This window comes from Rattus norvegicus, chromosome 4, assembly GCF_021556685.1.
Source record: "Rattus norvegicus strain SHRSP/BbbUtx chromosome 4, alternate assembly SHRSP_T2T, whole genome shotgun sequence".
Lineage (NCBI taxonomy): Eukaryota > Metazoa > Chordata > Mammalia > Rodentia > Muridae > Rattus > Rattus norvegicus.
Genome location: NC_141537.1, coordinates 69910722 through 69932207, shown reverse-complemented (window position 1 = coordinate 69932207; position 21486 = coordinate 69910722). Strand labels below are relative to the sequence as shown.

At 40.1% G+C, this 21486-nt stretch overlaps 1 protein-coding gene across 5 annotated transcripts in view; it reads right to left on the bottom strand.

The window, feature by feature from the left end:
• The window catches only part of Agk (acylglycerol kinase), a 79032-nt gene that overhangs the window by 23696 nt on the left and 33850 nt on the right, over nt 1–21486 (bottom strand). For 4 of the 5 annotated variants that reach the window (NM_001127497.1, XM_087659014.1, XM_087659015.1 and 1 more), the window contains 3 exons: nt 10197–10289; nt 8512–8544; nt 6593–6687 (listed from right to left, as the gene is read on the bottom strand). In NM_001127497.1, the coding sequence (NP_001120969.1) occupies nt 6593–6687; nt 8512–8544; nt 10197–10289 (221 nt within the window). Of the gene's footprint in view, nt 1–6592; nt 6688–8511; nt 9083–9216; nt 9318–10196; nt 10290–21486 lie in introns of those variants that run through there. The other variant, XM_087659016.1, reaches the window with a different exon arrangement.

The following is a 21486-nucleotide window of genomic DNA, read 5'->3' as shown; positions in this document are numbered from 1 at the left end:
ATGGCCTGACCATGTACTGACTAGTGTTACTGCCTGCCTCCTCCTGGAGAACAGAAGCTCTACAAGGCTGGCGACATTTTATATTCATGGACTGACGAATGAAAAATCGACATTAGCACAATGCATGCCAAATAACAGGCAATCAGTATTTTCTGCGCATTATTTTATTTTCTAGAATTTCAAGCACAGAACCCTGTATATTCCTCCCTCAGACTCAACCATTATCCCCTCATGATCAAGCTTGCTTCTTCACATCACCACGTAAGCCACTAAATATGAAAGCAAGCCTGATGTCTTAGGAGTTCATTATGTATCTGCAAAAGAGACTTTTATGAAATATCATTATCACTTACACTTTTGACCCATGTGAACCAACATTTTTAGCAGTGCTCAAATTTTAACAATATATAAATATATCTTACTTCCTTTGTTCAAGTCAAGACACATAAATTGTGATTGGTTTATGTGTTTTAAATCTCCTTTATCCTATTATCTGTTCCTTTTCATTCCCTGTTTAAGAAATAGGCCATTTGTCTTCTGAATTTCTGTGGACTTGTACCTTAGTGATTGTGTGTGTATGACCCTAGCATATGTATCTATTTCATATTTCTATGTAGCTAGAATGGAAAGTTTGTATTGATTCGTCCTTGAGATTTTGGCAGCACTAAGTAATCCCTGTGGTAGTACACATCTCTATCAGAAGACAAAGAACACCTGCTGTCTTTGGTAATGATGGCTACCAATGAAAATCATCATCTACATTTACTGGGTTCCAAACTAATACTTTTTAAAATCTATCATTAAAACATTTAATTTACTTTATACACATGAGTGTTTTGCCTGCTGTGCCTGTGGAGGACATCAGATTCCCTGGAACTAGAGTTAAGGATGGTTGTGAACCACCCTGGTGCTGGGAACCAATGCTGGGTCCTCTGCAGTCAGAACCACTGAGTGGTCTCTCCGGCTCAGTCTGTCCTCCTCCCTAATTTATCCTCTATTGTACAAAAGAACCTCCCCTGAACTGCACTGAGATGCAGGTAACATAAGAAAGCCAAGAGAAATGATTAACTCTAAAAACGCTGAGACGTGGTCTCATGTTCCTAGGCTGGCACTGAACTCACTTTGTAGGCGGCTTTCAACCTGCGATCTTTCTGCCCTGTCTGTCTCCCCAGTGTTGGGGTTACAGATGTGCGCCGCCGTGAGTGGTTCATTTTATGCTGCAGATGGAGGCTTCATGCCTGCTGCCTTTTACCTACTGAATGGCATCCCTCCCCTCACTCCTATTCGCTTAGATAGGGTCTCACTTTCACTTGTTTTCTGATAATCACTATGAAACCAATCCGCTGTTTCAGTACACTGTACAATAGTCACCTCACTGACACAATGTCATATGAATTGAATGAATGGGTATAGGATCGCCATACAATCAGAATTAATGGTGAGAGACAGCAGCCACAGAAGTATATGCTGATGTTAACAAAGCTCAGGAGGAACTAGAGCACATCTCTAATGCTTGTTTAATCAAGTAAATTTATTGAAGTTTGAAAGGATTATGTTAAATTTTAATATCTCTCTCTCTCGCCCCCCCCTGTGTGTGTATGTGTGTGTGTGTGTGTGTGTGTGTGTGTTGCTATGGATCAATGATTTTACATAAAACTCCTTTTTAAGAGCCATCTTAGGTCAGGCTCATAGAGACATTAAAGGCCAGTACAGATCTGTCCCTATATAACCCCCTTTCCTCCTACAACACAGCTGTTCCATTACCATATCTCTCCATGGATGGCTCATTTGTCACAATTGAAGAACTTACACCGACTTATTACTGCCATTCATAATCCAGTTTTGATCATAGCTGCAGTCTAAATGGGTTTAGACAAACATTAATGATGTCTACCACTCAGTAGTATATACTAAATAATTTTACCACTACACAAATCTCTTTGTACCTTCTCCAAACTCTAACACCCACACCCTCCTTTACTGTCACAACTTCACCTCTTCCGGACTCTTAACAGTTGGAGCCATATACTGTAGCCTTTTTCGGACTGTTCTCCTTTACTTGGTAATATGCATTCAAGTTTCCGTCCTTCTGTGGTTTCATAGCTCATTTCTTTCCATCACTGAATGAGATTCTGCTGTTTGAATGTACTAGTTTATTAATCCACTTGCCAATTATTTCTTCTTGCATGAGCTGTGCCCAACTGTCTTTGAAAGAGTTGGTCTGTTCTGAGATTATCAAACTTATGGGCCTAGAGTTGTAATACTTTCCCTTCATAACCTTTCATGGTCACAGGCTCTGCAGTAACGTCCTCTCTTTCACCACTAAAATCAGTCATTTGTGTCCTTTCTAATTTTTACTTAGCCTGGCTAGAGACTTGCTGACCTATTTATTATTTCTAAGAACCAGCTCTCTATTGACTTCTACTTTCAACTTCATTGAGTTTTTCTCTAATTCTTATTAATTTCTTTTTTTTTAAATTCTATATTTAAGCTTTTTTTCCCTCTAACTCTAACTTGCTTTTCCTCCTCCTGATTTCAGAGGCAGTGTCTGGCTAAGTAACCAGGCTGGTTTCAAACTCACAGTCGGGGTTGGGGATTTAGCTCAGTGGTAGAGCGCTTGCCTAGCAAGCGCAAGGCCCTGGGTTCGGTCCCCAGCTCCGGAAAAAAAAAGAAAAAAAAAAAAAAAAAGAACCAAAAAAAAAAAAAACAAAAACCTCACAGTCCTCCTGCCGCACCTTCCCATGTTATGCCTGTGCAGTCCTCCACACTGCCTTCTGCTCTATGTATACTAAATGCTCCAAATCTTCTCTGACCACCACTATCACTGCCTACCACAGATTTCTGAGAAGTTTTGTTTAGTTTAAACTATTTTAAACTTCTTGAGACTTACTGAATGCATGTATCATTTATTTGGAATCATGTTGTATAGTCTGCACGGATTTGAAAACTGTCCAGCTATCTTTCCATTGTAACATTCCACTCCTTTCTACCCCATGAGTTAGCACAGGACTAAAAGAGTATATGGAGGTTGGGTATTTCCCTTCTCCCATGTGACAGGCCAAAGCCACCTAGAGTCCCGCGATCCCTATTGAGCTCCAATAGTACCCTAGAAGATTGGGCTGTGCATAACTAGTTTCTCCTGATGCAGACCTTACAAGGAAAGAAGTACTTTCAAATTCTTCCTTTCCTCACTTCCTAGCCCCTAATATGGGATCTTAGGCACACTCTATGAGATAAAGCTAACAATATTAAAGGAAATCCGTAAATCTGGGTTCCAAAGAGGCTGGGTTGGAACTCGCAGAGCTGACCACATAGAACCTCAGGTTTTCCTCCACCAGCACGGGTTCTCAGTAAGGCCTGACTCTGCTCCCACCCGTCTCTCCAATCATGGGGCAGCTGTTTGCCTGGTAAGTCCTGACTCTGCTCCCACCCGTCTCTCCAATCATCATGGGGCAGCTGTTTGCCTGGTAGCCTCCCCTCCTGTTGAGATCCAAGGAGAGTTTGTAGTTTGTAGTTTGTTTTTCAACTGTGGCGCTGGGAATTGGGCCCAGGGCCTTGGGCATCCTGGGCAAACACTCCTGTCAGCTTTCCACTGGATCCTCCAGCAGATCCTCCAATGAAAACCTGGGGACTAAAGGACCAACTTCCCTTTTAAAATCAGACTGAGTTGGAATCCATATGCAATACAAGCTGTCCTTTTAGGCATGCCTTTCCATACATTTTGACAAATGTATTTATGAAACCAATACCATCATCAAAATATGTAACATTTCTAACATCCCCTTAAGTCCCTCATCAATCTTTGATGCCAACCCATTCCTACCACAATCACAGGTTCCAGTAATTACCATGTCCCATTTAATCTTTTGTAGAGTTATCATATAATACAATGAAAAAGAATGAGTTTGAGACTATTCACACTACTATTCGACAACATGGGTAATGGTTAAGTAGCATTCTGGTGTATAAATGTACTGTAATTTGTTCAGCCAGTCATGAGCTGATTGATACTGGTACTGTTCCTGATTCTTGGCAACTAGCAGCAGGGTCTCCAAATAAGGCTTGGGTTGTGGTATGGATCTGTATGTCTGCCTTTCTCTTAGATAAATACCTAATGGTATGACAAGCTTGTGTTTAATGTGGTAAGAAGCAGCTACATTAGTTCCTGTAGAGGCTGCACTGCTTGGCATCCGTCATGCTGTCAATACCTGAGTTTCAGTTGCTGAATATTCTTAACAGTGCTTGTGCTGTGTGGACTGTCTTCCCTGTTATTTAATGTAAGCAGTTGTGGGTTGGAGAGATGGCTCAGTGGTTAGTAGTACTTGCTGCTTTTGCATTGGACCCTGGTTTGATTGCCAGCACCCACATGAGGTGGACTGCAATCTGCACTTCCAGTTCCAAGGGATTCAATGCCCTCTACTGACCTCTTTGAGCACTGGGAATTCCACACGCAAGCAAAACACCCAAACACCCATATTCATCTATGAACCCCCCTCCCTTTTTTTTTTTTTCCATTTCAATATAGATGTTGGCTGGGAGTAGACATCAAATTCTTTTAAAATAAGATTCTACTTGGAGGAAGCAAGGTGCATGCCCACAAGTCAAGGCTGTATTGTCCTGAGTGTGTACAAGTTATGAGCACCACAGTTGATGTGTTCACTGTACTTACGTAATCTGAATAGCACCTGGCACAGGGCAAGAGACTTGAAAACTGGCTTTGGGGACCTAAAAAAACAACTCAACCTATTGCAATTCAAAAAGACTTTTTGCATTAAATTGCTTCTCTAAATTGCTTGGGAGAAGACAACTAAAATGCACCTCAAACTTATCATTCCCTAACAATAACTCACAGTTCTAATAAGGAAGCACTGCCGCCGCCTGGCGTTTAGGATTATTTACCTGTGACATTCCACATTCCAGGAAAAAAAGACTTTTTTTCTTCTTTAATAATTATTTTACAAGAAATCTTCACAGCAGGGCAAAGGCAAAGCTTTGTTCTTTTTATATAGCCCCAGGCAGCAGATGTTAAAAAGTTTGCAAAATTCTGAGCCAAAGGCAGAGTTTCTGATTACCCAAGGGCCCTGGGGCATGCTTAGAGATTAGGTTTTTATAAATCTTTAAATTATAAATGGAAGCAGCAATAACAGAATTTCTGTTTTTAAAACAGAAAAAAACAGCTCCTAAAAAGCAGAACACTGTCTCAGATCCTGGGGGTGGCCACATGTGAAGAGAGGTTTCCACAAGAAAATAATCTACTGATCACTGACATGACATTTGGAAATGCTGGTAAAGTAGTTCAATAATCTCTACTGATACAAGGGGAAAGACAAATTCCCTAAGATAGTCAAGCCCTAAACTGGAGAGAATTTATATCAGATCAGCAAAAATGCTTGAGTCAGTCATCCATCATCCATTGCCCCTCAAAAATTCTAACCTGTGACTAAAAAGTATGGCCCATTACAGTGGCTTCTCCTGCTTGCTAGGCCTCAGGATGGCTGGAGAATCCTGTGATACATGAGAGACATTAGGATGAGGGTCTGATGAACACACACACACACACACACATATATATATATATATATATATATATATATATATATATATATATGCATGCCTGGGCTTTCCTGTGTGCACCCATACTTTTTTGAACAGCATTAAGTTGTTAGAGATACAATTGCTGGCCCTCAAAATTACAACAGGGAAAGTCAGTCTACAAGACCTAGTCTAAGAAAGCACTCCAATGCAGGGGAAAAAAATTAACCCAAATTAAAAAGTACCCTGAATGTTATTACTATTGACTTAGAAGGTTATAACAAGAAAAACTTCTTAGAAATTTTTAATTCACTCATTCAATAAATGTTTACCTTCCGGCTTCTTGTATCACAAGCCTTACATTACACGCTGTGTAACAATTTCTCCAACACCGTTCCATTTACTTCAGGTCTTTTGACAACCATTTGCTCAAGATTATGTTAATTAATTGCTAGGAAAACCAGGCCTTAAATTCAAGATCACTACCTTTTCCAAAGATTTGGTCTTTGTTCTATAAAGCTTTCAATCTTCCTGAGTCCTGAGGACAGTGTTAGACTCACAGCAATGTAACTTAGATGTCAGGACTTCCCCCCTTTCCCATCTACTATATCCATACTCCCAGCCACATCAGGCAGTCACAAGGATGTGCCTATATTTAGTTGTTTTACCTGCTTCTATCACCGAGATATTGAGGCCACTGCTACCTGCAATTTAGTATCCCGAGAGACGTGCTATTTGTCACCATGGGTACTTCAAGGAAATGATCAGAGTAAATCTGCCCTCACCCTCATGAAAGGGTCTTACCGTGCAAAGGCAGAAAAACTGCAATGACAGAAAGAGCCCATCTCCATCCCTGACATCAGGACGTAGTAATTACTAGATTAGGAGGGTACCACACCTCAACTGGGAGCGTGCCAGTCTCTGAAAGGCTAGGTGCTCCCATCAATACCTTGACATTTCAACCTATCAATATTTGAAAAGTCGATGTTATCGTGTATGTTAATTTTCAGGCCCAGGCTCTATCACACACAGATGTTAGCATGCCACATTGACAACCTACTGGACTTTGTTTCCACTTTCAGCAAAGAGGGTGTGACTCAAACTACTGGTCTGTCCCAGCGGGATAAATCCAATTGGAATCTTACTGAAGGTAGCCTGGTAGAATAAAAGAAGACAAAGTTGTGTTATTACAGTCTGAAGATTAGGTTTAAAGGGAGGCACATGAGAATCCTCTAGAACAAAGTAACTGGCTATGTCTCCCATCTCATCTCCAGTTCCCATCTCTAGGCAGTAAGCAAATACCCCAACATGAGCAGTTTCTGAGACAAAGCAGTCAATGACAACACAGTGACTCAGAACTTAGAAGATATATTTGAGTACTCAGTAACTACAATTATTTGTATGAAACTGGGTTAAAATAATGATAATCTTACAACAACTGGATCAATGAAACAGTGTGAGAGACTGTACTAAGCTATCCCACCTGCTGGGAAATACAGAAACAAAATTCAACTAAAAATACCTACTAATCCTACAGTGACCAATGGCAGGTGACAGTGTTTGACAAGCTTTCTACTTCAAATAGAGGAAGTCAAATGATGGCCAGTTAATGACACAGCAAGTGATTTAACTAAATGTCACATATATAGCCATTACTTGAAGATTCTTAAAAGACTATTTTGAAGATAATCTCTTATTGTTTTACCAAAATATTTTAAACTGTGGCAGGAAAATGAATGAGATCTTACATAAGTCCACAACCCAGATTTAAGAACATTTGCCATGTTGCTTCTGATGTCTTCAGAAATAAACTGGATCTCAAAATTAAAATAATTAGGTAGAGACAGATAAAGTTCTGTTCTCCTGAACCCTCCTAGAGGAAACCGTTATGCTAGGTTGGCACGACTCTTTTACATTATTTTTTATTACTACAGACTTACTTATCAAATAACATATAGTAACAATACTGTTTTCTAAATTCTAAACTTATTTGTATTTAACATTTCTAAGATCTAAAGATGTAGATATTTATAGATCTACTTCATTCTTGTGTATGATATACATTACACATTTGTATGTGGGGGGAAAGAATGAGTGTGTGTGTGTGTGTGTGTGTGTGTGTGTGTGTGTGTGTGTGTGTGTGTGTTGAGGGTACACAAAGAGGCCAGAGGGCAGCTTCCTGTCTATACACACCGTCCATAATTGTTTTTAGATAAGGTCTCCCATATGTCTTGAAACTGGCCAGCCAGCACCAGAATTACTAGTAGCACCACTAACTATACTCAGTTGATTTTCCATGGACCCTGGGATCAAACTCAGGTTCTCATGTTTGCTCTTAACTAAATAAGCCTAGTCCATCCACTTAATTGCTACCTGGCTCCTATTATATGAACATATCACTATTAATTTATAAAAGAATTCCATGAACAAAAGATTCTACAGAAAATTTTTATATAGCACACTAGCTGTGTTAGAAGGTACAGGGTACCTGAATTACCAACACAGGAAGTCTATCATGGGTTCCTGAGAGTAACTTATGACAGAGGAAGAAGTATTGCACCATCTGATCAAAACCCAATCCTCTCACAATTCCACTGGATTGAAAATATAACACAGGATTTGAGTATGATGGTCTATGCCTGGAATCCCACAGATTTTAGAGACTGAGGCAGGAGAATCACTAATTAAAGACTAGTCTGGGCAACTTATCAGGACCCTGTCTCAAAATAAAAGTTAAATGGACAAAGGGCTGGAGGTGTAAGTCAGTGGTGCACGCTCACTTAGACATCCAAAGCCATGGGTTCAACCCTTAGTACAGAATATGTTTGTATGTATGCATGCATGCATGCATGCATGTATGTATGAATGTATATATGTATACATACATAACTATAAATATAATATGAATGTATGCATCACATGGGGGAAAGACAAAAGAATGAGAGCAAGTAGAAGCTTAACATATTTTTACAAGCTCACCTCATCTGTTCTTCTAAGTACTCCAGTAACAACCTATGAATGTAAAAAATATAAAAACATGTATTTTCCTTATCAAAACAAAATTAGGATAAAATTTCATGGACCATAAACTTATTTATTTTCTTCTAGAAACTATATTAAATAATGTATTAGATCTTAAAAACACATCATATTGTCAAAATGATCAGTGCTAAATTAGATTTTATTCTTAACCTGGAAAAATACAGACTAAGATAAATTATAAAAATTCCACATACATTAGTAAAATTATATTTCAAGGTCTACAAAACATAAGTATACTAATGTTTATGTGTTGTAGGTTCTAGAGAAATATGAACTCTTTTCAGTTATACAGAAAAGCCTCTGTTAGCCTTCTGCAGTACAGAGAGGACAGGATGGCTTAGCATGCTCAGAAGTACTCAAGTGCTTCTTCCTGAGGGCTACGGAAACAAAGGGGCTAGACAACTAGCATTAACTGTTTTATTCTATTCACTATCATTAGGTAGACTAGGTTGGCCTGGAACTCACAGTATTCCTCCTGCTTCAGCTTCCTTAGGATTGTAGGTATGAACTGTCATAAAAAAAAACAATCATTTCTCTAGCAAAATGTCTTTTAATGACTGCATATACCCCAAATATACAATTCACTGTCTTTCCTTTAAAACATTTTGTAAAAATAAAGGTTGACATATCTCCTCCCTTTACCTTGTCCTGCCTCATTGGGTTTGAGTATTAAAAGGGCTGTCAATGATCTACTTCATTCTTTGTCGGTAGACAATCAGAACTCTTCACATTTCATTAACAAGCTATAAAGACAATTATGAGACCATTAGCAGAGCCTTTGTAAAAAAAGAAACTTACTACGGCTCATATAAATGCCAAGTCAAACTTAGGACAGCTTTTCTGCTGTTCATTTCTGGTCCCTCACACTGATGAAGCTACCAACGAGAGGTCAAAGCCAACAGTAATGCAGTACTGCGATAAGTGGTATTACTATTAGGACAAAGACAGGGCTAGGGGCGTAGCCAGTGGTAGAGTTCTTGCCCAGCATACAGAGGCTTGTTCTGTAGCACTAATTGCCAAACAACTGACCTTAGAAAGAGCAGCAGAGAAGAAGGCAAACATACATCTGAACAAGCATCGTCTCTTTTTACAAATGCAATCTTAAGAGTTCACTTTCTATACAACAGAAATGATGTGAGTGCCCATAAACGTGTTTTCTTGAGAGAAAACTTCATTTGATGAGGACTTGTCCTTGTGGTGAAGCTGTGGTGTCATCGCAGACCTGCTATGTAACAGCATGCACAGTGTAACAAGCTTGGCCCATCCATACACATTTGCCTCCTGTTTTATTCAGTATCTGAGATCTAATCTTGCTATGTAACCCAAGACTAACTGGAACTCAAGATCTTCCCACTTCATCTTAAGTAATTGATTATAGAGTCTTGCTTGTTTTATTTAATTTCTCAGACAGACTTGCTTACATATAAACCCTTCCTTGAGCTGGAAGGAAGATTTACCAAAAACATGGAAGGAAAGTACAGGAGAAAGCTTAGGGCTATATAAGTTTGAGAGCAATAGCCCTAAAATAATGAATTATGGCAATTTCCTTAATTATTGTTGCCATTGTCCAAGAACCTAATTTCCCCCTAATGATGGCCCTCCATGGGGAAGAAGGACCCTACCTCCTGCAGGGTGCCATCTCCTCCAGCAACAATGATCACATCGGTCGTTTCCATCAACTCCAAGAGCTTCTTGGCTTGTCCCTCATAATCTGTCTGGAATATCAAAGACGGCTTTGGTAAATTTGTCATTGTAAGATCACATGTGACACATGTTACAGGATGAAAAATGTTCTTTAAAGTCTTATATTGCTCCCTTAGTTTTGCATGGTTGAAAGACATGAAAATGCTATGAAAGCAATTAGGTATGGAATTTTTTATATAATTTTATACTTCCTAAGACAGAAATGCCTTCAGAAAATATCATTCTAAAAAGGCTGCTTATTCTAAAAATAAAATCAAGCCCAATAATTTGCCTCAGTTGTATAGTTAGCCAGTCAGAGGATTCGTTTCCAGTCCAGTGTGGCTTCCATTACACTGTTTACACTCTGTTTTTCATCTGAAGGCAGGAAGTCAAGTGCATATGCAAATAGGGAAGTAGATATAATGAGAAGGAGAACAGATTTCAGAGCCCCAGAGACCTACAGTAAACCTCAGCTCTGCTACTTTTTAACGGAGTAGCTTAAACTCACTTGATTTTAATTTCCTTATCAATGAATTTTCATGTATCAAGAGAGGGACAATTATCTTTCCTGTACTATTGTTACACAGCAGAATTTAAAACAGCTAGAAAAGTGTTTGCAACTGATGATTATTATTGTTTTGCTATGATGGCACAGAAAAAAAAAATGCAGGTGTGTTTGAAGAGCACTCCAAGCTTCCTATTTTATTGAACGTTTGAAGTACATTTCAGCCACCATTGGCTGAAGACAAATGCAAACCTTAAAGGGCATAAAGCCAGTGCAACAGAACACTACCTCCACTTTGAAATACAGTAGACACATTATTAGGCAAAAACTAAATACTTATATATCAGATGGGCTAAAACACCTTTAGTACAATTTGAAATACCAGCTCTTTGTGCCCTGTTCCCAGCATAGAACTCTAAAAATCCACAGAAGTTATTTTGTTACTCACAGGAAAACCCTCACAGAGTATGTACTGGTAACTCTGGAAGGACCCTGGATAAGAACTGGTGGCCAGAGAGGCCAACAGATCCCTTACAGAATAGAATCTTGAGTTCCATACCCTAACCTCCAGGGAAAGGAGAGGAGCCTAAGGGTGAGTTCATACATCAGGGCTCAACGATTTCATCTATAATATATACAGGAATTCCTGTATATATTATACACACTTAGGCAAAGAGAAATTATGTGTAAAAAGAGTAAAAATGTTAACAAGGGGGAAGTAAATAAATATATTTATACATATATTAACTTTTTTGAAAATTTAAAATTACTTCCAAATAAAATTTAACAGAAAAGACAGGAAATCAACCTTTCAGGGACCAATAGTCTCAATTGAATGTAAGGAGAAACATTAATATTTCTACTAATAATTAAATCTTCCTTTAATATAATACCTATTATCTGAATATATATACACAATTCTGAGTTTCTTAAATTGGGAAAATTACAAAATACAAAACCAAAGACCATAGGGCTTTGGTATTAAAGAATTGTCACGGCAGCAGCTCTCTGCTCCCAGACCCTGTGGGAAAGAGACCTCACCGCCTGGTCAGGTGGGCACTCCTAAGGCTGCAGAGCGGAAGAGACCACCAACACTGCCCACCCCTGCCCACATCCCTGGCCCAAGAGGAAACTGTATAAGGCCTCTGGGCTCCCGTGGGGGAGGGCCCAGGAGCGGCAGGACACCTGCCTGAGACACCACCGGAACCTGAAGGAAACAGACCGGATAAACAGTTCTCTGCCCCCAAATCCCGTGGGAGGGAGAGCTAAACCCTCAGAGAGGCAGACACGCCTGGGAAACCAGAAGAGACTGCACTCTGCATACACATCTCGGACGCCAGAGGAAAACACCAAAGGCCATCTGGAACCCTGGTGCACTGAAGCTCCTGGAAGGGGCGGCGCAGGTATTCCTGGTTGCTGCCGGCACAGAGAGCCCGTGGGCAGCACCCCGCGAGCGAACTTGAGCCTCAGGACCACAGGTAAGACCAACTTGTCTGCGGCAAGAAAGCTGCCTGGTGAAATCGGGACACAGAGGCAGAATTCCTCTAGGACCGGGCACGTTCTGTGTTTACCAGAAGTCCCACACCCGCGGACCCCGGCCCGCAGCAGCTCTCTGCCCCCAGACCCGGTGAGAGAGAGACCCAACCGCCTGGTCAGGTGGGCACTCCTAAGGCTGCAGAGCGGAAGAGACCACCAACACTGCCCACCCCTGCCCACATCCCTGGCCCAAGAGGAAACTGTATAAGGCCTCTGGGCTCCCGTGGGGGAGGGCCCAGGAGCGGCAGGACACCTGCCTGAGACACCACCGGAACCTGAAGGAAACAGACCGGATAAACAGTTCTCTGGCCCCAAATCCCGTGGGAGGGAGAGCTAAACCCTCAGAGAGGGAGACACACCTGGGAAACCAGAAGAGACTGCACTCTGCATACATGTCTCGGACGCCAGAGGAAAACACCAAAGGCCATCTGGAACCCTGGTGCACTGAAGCTCCTGGAAGGGGCGGCGCAGGTATTCCTGGTTGCTGCCGCCAGAGAGAGCCCGTGGGCAGCACCCCGCGAGCGAACTTGAGCCTCGGGACCACAGGTAAGACCAACCTTTCTGCTGCAAGAAAGCTGCCTGGTGAACTCAAGACACAGGCCCACAGGAACAGCTGAAGACCTGTAGAGAGGAAATCTACACGCCCGAAAGCAGAACACTCTGTCCCTATAACTGACTGAAAGAGAGGAAAACAGGTCTACAGCACTCCTGACACACAGGCTTATAGGACAGTCTAGCCACTGTCAGAAATAGCAGAACAAAGTAACACTAGAGATAATCTGATGGTGAGAGGCAAGCACAGGAACCCAAGCAACAGAAACCAAGACTACATGGCATCATCGGAGCCCAATTCTCCCACCAAAACAAACATGGAATATCCAAACACACCAGAAAAGCAAGATCTAGTTTCAAAATCATATTTGATCATGATGCTGGAGGACTTCAAGAAAGACATGAAGAACTCCCTTAGGGAAACACAGGAAAACATTAATAAACAAGTAGAAGCCTACAGAGAGGAATCGCAAAAATCCCTGAAAGAATTCCAGGAAAACACAATCAAACAGTTGAAGGAACTAAAAATGGAAATAGAAGCAATCAAGAAAGAACACATGGAAACAACCCTGGATATAGAAAACCAAAAGAAGAGACAAGGAGCTGTAGATACAAGCCTCACCAACAGAATACAAGAGATGGAAGAGAGAATCTCAGGAGCAGAAGATTCCATAGAAATCATTGACTCAACTGTCAAAGATAATGTAAAGCGGAAAAAGCTACTGGTCCAAAACATACAGGAAATCCAGGACTCAGTGAGAAGATCAAACCTAAGGATAATAGGTATAGAAGAGAGTGAAGACTTCCAGCTCAAAGGACCAGTAAATATCTTCAACAAAATCATAGAAGAAAACTTCCCTAACCTAAAAAAAGAGATACCCATAGGCATACAAGAAGTCTACAGAACTCCAAATAGATTGGACCAGAAAAGAAACACCTCCCGTCACATAATAGTCAAAACACCAAACGCACAAAATAAAGAAAGAATATTAAAAGCAGTAAGGGAAAAACGTCAAGTAACATATAAAGGCAGACCTATCAGAATCACACCAGACTTCTCGCCAGAAACTATGAAGGCCAGAAGATCCTGGACTGATGTCATACGGACCCTAAGAGAACACAAATGCCAGCCCAGGTTACTGTATCCTGCAAAACTCTCAATTAACATAGATGGAGAAACCAAGATATTCCATGACAAAACCAAATTTACACAATATCTTTCTACAAATCCAGCACTACAAAGGATAATAAATGGTAAAGCCCAACATAAGGAGGCAAGCTATATACCCTAGAAGAAGCAAGAAACTAATCGTCTAGGCAACAAAACAAAGAGAATGAAAGCACACAATCATAACCTCACATCCAAATATGAATATAACGGGAAGCAATAATCACTATTCCTTAATATCTCTCAACATCAATGGCCTCAACTCCCCAATAAAAAGACATAGATTAACAAACTGGATACGCAACGAGGACCCTGCATTCTGCTGCCTACAGGAAACACACCTCAGAGACAAAGACAGACATTGCCTCAGAGTGAAAGGCTGGAAAACAATTTTCCAAGCAAATGGTCAGAAGAAGCAAGCTGGAGTAGCCATTCTAATATCAAATAAAATCAATTTTCAACTAAAAGTCATCAAAAAAGATAAGGAAGGACACTTCATATTCATCAAAGGAAAAATCCACCAAGATGAACTCTCAATCCTAAATATCTATGCCCCAAATACAAGGGCACCTACATATGTAAAAGAAACCTTACTAAAGCTCAAAACACACATTGCACCTCACACAATAATAGTGGGAGATTTCAACACCCCACTCTCATCAATGGACAGATCATGGAAACAGAAATTAAACAGTGATGTCGACAGACGAAGAGAAGTCATGAGCCAAATGGACTTAACGGATATTTATAGAACATTCTATCCTAAAGCAAAAGGATATACCTTCTTCTCAGCTCCTCATGGTACTTTCTCCAAAATTGACCATATAATTGGTCAAAAAACAGGCCTCAACAGGTACAGAAAGATAGAAATAATCCCATGCGTGCTATCAGACCACCACGGCCTAAAACTGGTCTTCAATAACAATCAAGGAAGAATGCCCACATATACTTGGAAATTGAACAATGCTCTACTCAATGATAACCTGGTCAAGGAAGAAATAAAGAAAGAAATTAAAAACTTTTTAGAATTTAATGAAAATGAAGGTACAACATACCCGAACTTATGGGACACAATGAAAGCTGTGCTAAGAGGAAAACTCATAGCGCTGAGTGCCTGCAGAAAGAAACAGGAAAGAGCATATGTCAGCAGCTTGACAGCACACCTAAAAGCTCTAGAACAAAAAGAAGCAAATACACCCAGGAGGAGTAGAAGGCAGGAAATAATCAAACTCAGAGCTGAAATCAACCAAGTAGAAACAAAAAGGACCATAGAAAGAATCAACAGAACCAAAAGTTGGTTCTTTGAGAAAATCAACAAGATAGATAAACCCTTAGCCAGACTAACGAGAGGACACAGAGACTGCGTCCAAATTAACAAAATCAGAAATGAAAAGGGAGACATAACAACAGATTCAGAGGAAATTCAAAAAATCATCAGATCTTACTATAAAAACCTATATTCAACAAAACTTGAAAATCTTCAGGAAATGGACAATTTCCTAGACAGATACCAGGTACCGAAGTTAAATCAGGAACAGATAAACCAGTTAAACAACCCCATAACTCCTAAGGAAATAGAAGCAGTCATTAAAGGTCTCCCAACCAAAAAGAGCCCAGGTCCAGACGGGTTTAGTGCAGAATTCTATCAAACCTTCATAGAAGACCTCATACCAATATTATCCAAACTATTCCACAAAATTGAAACAGATGGATCACTACCGAATACCTTCTACGAAGCCACAATTACTCTTATACCTAAACCACACAAAGACACAACAAAGAAAGAGAACTTCAGACCAATTTCCCTTATGAATATCGACGCAAAAATACTCAACAAAATTCTGGCAAACCGAATCCAAGAGCACATCAAAACAATCATCCACTATGACCAGGTAGGCTTCATCCCAGGCATGCAGGGATGGTTTAATATACGGAAAACCATCAACGTGATCCATTATATAAACAAACTGAAAGAACAAAACCACATGATCATTTCATTAGATGCTGAGAAAGCATTTGACAAAATTCAACACCCCTTCATGATAAAAGTCCTGGAAAGAATAGGAATTCATGGCCCATACCTGAACATAGTAAAAGCCATATACAGCAAACCAGTTGCTAACATTAAACTAAATGGAGAGAAACTTGAAGCAATCCCACTAAAATCAGGGACTAGACAAGGCTGCCCACTCTCTCCCTACTTATTCAATATAGTTCTTGAAGTTCTAGCCAGAGCAATCAGACAACAAAAGGAGGTCAAGGGGATACAGATCGGAAAAGAAGAGGTCAAAATATCACTATTTGCAGATGATATGATAGTATATTTAAGTGATCCCAAAAGTTCCACCAGAGAACTACTAAAGCTGATAAACAACTTCAGCAAAGTGGCTGGGTATAAAATTAACTCAAATAAATCAGTTGCCTTCCTCTATACAAAAGAGAAACAAGCCGAGAAAGAAATTCGGGAAACGACACCCTTCATAATAGACCCAAATAATATAAAGTACCTCGGTGTGACTTTAACCAAGCAAGTAAAAGATCTGTACAATAAGAACTTCAAGACACTGAAGAAGGAAATTGAAGAAGACCTCAGAAGATGGAAAGATCTCCCACGCTCATGGATTGGCAGGATTAATATAGTAAAAATGGCCATTTTACCAAAAGCGATCTACAGATTCAATGCAATCCCCATCAAAATACCAATCCAATTCTTCAAAGAGTTAGACAGAACAATTTGCAAATTCATCTGGAATAACAAAAAACCCAGGATAGCTAAAGCTATCCTCAACAATAAAAGGACTTCAGGGGGAATCACTATCCCTGAACTCAAGCAGTATTACAGAGCAATAGTGATAAAAACTGCATGGTATTGGTACAGAGACAGACAGATAGACCAATGGAATAGAATTGAAGACCCAGAAATGAACCCACATACCTATGGTCACTTGATTTTTGACAAAGGAGCCAAAACCATCCAATGGAAAAAAGATAGCATTTTCAGCAAATGGTGCTGGTTCAACTGGAGGTCAACATGTAGAAGAATGCAGATCGATCCATGCTTATCACCCTGTACAAAGCTTAAGTCCAAGTGGATCAAGGACCTCCACATCAAACCAGACACACTCAAACTAATAGAAGAAAAACTAGGGAAGCATCTGGAACACATGGGCACTGGAAAAAATTTCCTGAACAAAACACCAATGGCTTACGCTCTAAGATCAAGAATCGACAAATGGGATCTCATAAAACTGCAAAGCTTCTGTAAGGCAAAGGACACTGTGGTTAGGACAAAACGACAACCAACAGATTGGGAAAAGATCTTTACCAATCCTACAACAGATAGAGGCCTTATATCCAAAATAAACAAAGAACTCAAGAAGTTAGACCACAGGGAAACAAATAACCCTATTAAAAAATGGGGCTCAGAGCTAAACAAAGAATTCACAGCTGAGGAATGCTGAATGGCTGAGAAACACCTAAAGAAATGTTCAACATCTTTAGTCATAAGGGAAATGCAAATCAAAACAACCCTGAGATTTCACCTCACACCAGTGAGAATGGCTAAGATCAAAAACTCAGGGGACAGCAGATGCTGGCGAGGATGCGGAGAAAGAGGAACACTCCTCCATTGTTGGTGGGGTTGCAAACTGGTACAACCATTCTGGAAATCAGTCTGGAGGATCCTCAGAAAATTGGACATTGAACTGCCTGAGGATCCAGCTATACCTCTCTTGGGCATATACCCAAAAGATGCCCCAACATATAAAAAAGATACGTGCTCCACTATGTTCATTGCAGCCTTATTTATAATAGCCAGAAGCTGGAAAGAACCCAGATGCCCTTCAACAGAGGAATGGATACAGAAAATGTGGTACATCTACACAATGGAATATTACTCAGCTATCAAAAACAACGGCTTTATGAAATTCGTAGGCAAATGGTTGGAACTGGAAAACATCATCCTGAGTGAGCTAACCCAATCACAGAAAGACATACATGGTATGCACTCATTGATAAGTGGCTATTAGCCCAAATGCTTGAATTACCCTAGATGCCTAGAACAAATGAAACTCAAGACGGATGATCAAAACGTGAATGCTTCACTCCTTCTTTAAAAGGGGAACAAGAATACCCTTGGCAGGGAAGAGAGAGGCAAAGATTAAAACAGAGACTGAAGGAACAGCCATTCAGAGCCTGCCCCACATGTGGCCCATACATATACAGCCACCCAATTAGACAAGATGGATGAAGCAAAGAAGTGCAGACCGACAGGAGCCGGATGTAGATCGCTCCTGAGAGACACAGCCAGAATACAGCAAATACAGAGGCGAATACCAGCAGCATACCACTGAACTGAGAATAGAACCCCCGTTGAAGGAATCAGAGAAAGAACTGGAAGAGCTTGAAGGGGCTCGAAACCCCATATGTACAACAATGCCAAGCAACCAGAGCTTCCAGGGACTAAGCCACTACCTAAAGACTATACATGGACTGACCCTGGACTCTGACCTCATAGGTAGCAATGAATATCCTAGTAAGAGCACCAGTGGAAGGGGAAGCCCTGGGTCCTGCTAAGACTGAACCCCCAGTGAACTAGACTGGTGGGGGGAGGGCGGCAATGGGGGGAGGGTTGGGAGGGGAACACCCATAAGGAAGGGGAGGGGGGAGGGGGATGTTTGCCTGGATACCGGGAAAGGGAATAACACTCGAAATGTATATAAGAAATACTCAAGTTAATAAAAAAAATAAATAAATAAATAAATAAATAAAAAAGGATTGTCACATTTGTTAGGTATGGAGATGTCAATATATTTACACAGAAAAATATACTTCCTTATTAAAACACATATATTCAGGTATTTAGAAATAAAATGGGTTAATGTTTTATTTATTCTGAAAGCTCAGTTACCATGTGAGGGTGCTTAGTGGAGACCACACAGCCACACAACAGTCATATCAGCCTAACACAAAGGCCATATTCTTCACCCCTGACATTAAGGATTCCTGCCTGGACAAACACAAAGACAGTTCTAAACACAGGCTGCTGACCAATAAGATCCTATTCAGAAAAGCAATAGCTGAACCAAGGTCTTGCACAAAAATACACAACTATCAGAGAAATGGGTTTAAATATGTCAACGGTTGAGCTGGACAGCCTCAACCACTAAAGACAAAAGTGCACGTCCTAAGTGTATCAATGTCTACAGCAAACATTTAGTGGATCTAATTATCTTTAAAACAAATTTCTTGTGTTCACTCCAGTTCTTGAGAGTTAATCATCTTAAGATATAATTTTAAAAAAAGACAAAATTATCTATAGAAATGGGCAAATTCACAATCATACTGGGAGATTTGTAATTCCCCTGATAGGATAGTTTAAAATAATTATTATTGATAAAAAGCAAAATTTGAAAAAAACAGTACAGAAATAGGAGATTTGCAGCACACAATGAACAGATTTGGTTTATAGGCCATAAACAGAATATAATATTCAGTAATTGATATCAAATATTTTCAGCATACATAGGACATAAAAAACAAACTATATTCAATCTAAATCCAAAGACAAATCCCAATAAACTCTGATCCTGAAACTATATATAGAATATTTCTTTGATCATGATGTAGTTAATTCAGAAATCATTAACAAAATGATTCCCATAAAACTTTTGATCTGAAAATTAAAACACATTAAGTAACTCACAGGTCAAGCAAATGTCGTGGTAGAAATGAGAAAATCATGAGCAATGGTAGTGAACGAATTGTGTCTGCAGTGATGGGCCACAGATGAAGTAACAGAGCTTAGGGCTGTAAATACATATAGTGTGTGTGTGTGGGAGGGGTTGTAAACCAATGAAAATCTCAGACCAGCAGAACACCAAATAAAATAAAATAAAGGAAATAATTAAGTTTTTTAAAGAAAACAAGAAATGAGACAACCTTGCCAGTGAAAAGATCAATAGGCAAACTGGGTCCTCAGCAGGAACTAAGTTGATGACTACTGTGGGGGTGGGGGGGTGGGGGAGATGTGAGGATAAGGATGCACAAGAGCAGGCCCAGCTGAGGTGATGGGACATTACAAAAGCTACACACAGTTAAGAGTGAACACGAGGACATTATAAACAACTCAATGCCAGCTGATGTGAAAACCAAAGAAGAGAAACAATTCCTTGAAGAATTTATCTTGCCAAAGAGAAACAGAACTAAATACTCCTGGTACTATTGAAGTCTACTATGCACTGTCTCTCTTCAGCCAGTCTCCAGGCCCAGAGTTTTATCCAAGAGTTTCATCAAATAATAAGGAACTAATGATTGCAGCTCTAAGGGACCACCGTACGGTCTCTCATGCCTAGACTGTGGCACACTGTAGATGCTCATGTAAATGTTTCCTTCCCCTTTCTCCTAACCCTAGAGGCAAATAACCACAAGAGCAAGTCTGACATGTTAAAAAAGGGAGTCCAAAGTTGCATGGAAACTTTACTGCATGACCTCCTAATCTCTACAGCATACTCAAAGTGTAATTTAGAAATAGATTAACATCAGTCCGGCCAACATTCTAGAGTGGTAGAATGGGCATAGGAGCTGCCAACACTAATTAAGGACTAGTGACAATTCATGGCTTCTAGAGAAGGAGAAGATAGTTTTCTTTAAGAGCTGGTCCTTGGCAGGTCTGCTACACTCTAGTAGATGGGAGCACAAAATTGAGTCAATGAATTTTTTTTAAAGGACATGAAGTTAGGAGGGGTTAGGGAATTAGGGGATGCAGATGGGGAGGTAGATCTGGGATGAGTTAGTGGGAGGAATAGGGAATGAAAATTACCAAAATATATTGTATGAAAGTCTCAAAGAATCCATAAAATATTATTAGAAACACCATTTTAGCAAGGAAGGGTATGTGGCTGTGACTGCAGGGAGGAAATGGAAAGGGAATAGTGCAATCACACCATAATTTCAAAAAACAAAGAAACAATTAAACAAACAAACACAGTTTTAAAACACTGGAGGGGGCCGGGCTGGGGAGATGGCTCGACAGTTAAGTGTACTTGCTGCTCTTCCGGTGGATCTTGTTTTGAGTCCTAGCACACACATGGTGGCTCACAATTAACTATGGCTCTACTTCCAGGGGGCCTGATAATTCTCTTCTGGCTTCTGTGAACACTAGGCATACATACAGTGCACACACACACACACACACACACACACACACACACACACACAAAACACTCATACACAGTTTTCTTTAATTAATTAAAAGTAAATATAGCAGAAGGCTGGTTTTGACTAAATGCACACCACATACACTCACACACATGCTGCTTAAAGTTCTTCAAAATGGAGAGCTGAGATGTCTAAAATTTACAATTCCTTCTAACTTATTGTGTCCCTTTCCTTCTTACCTAAAATCTCAAACATTCTAATGATTTTACTTTAAAAAATTCTTTATCACGAATAATTTTTTACCAGAAAG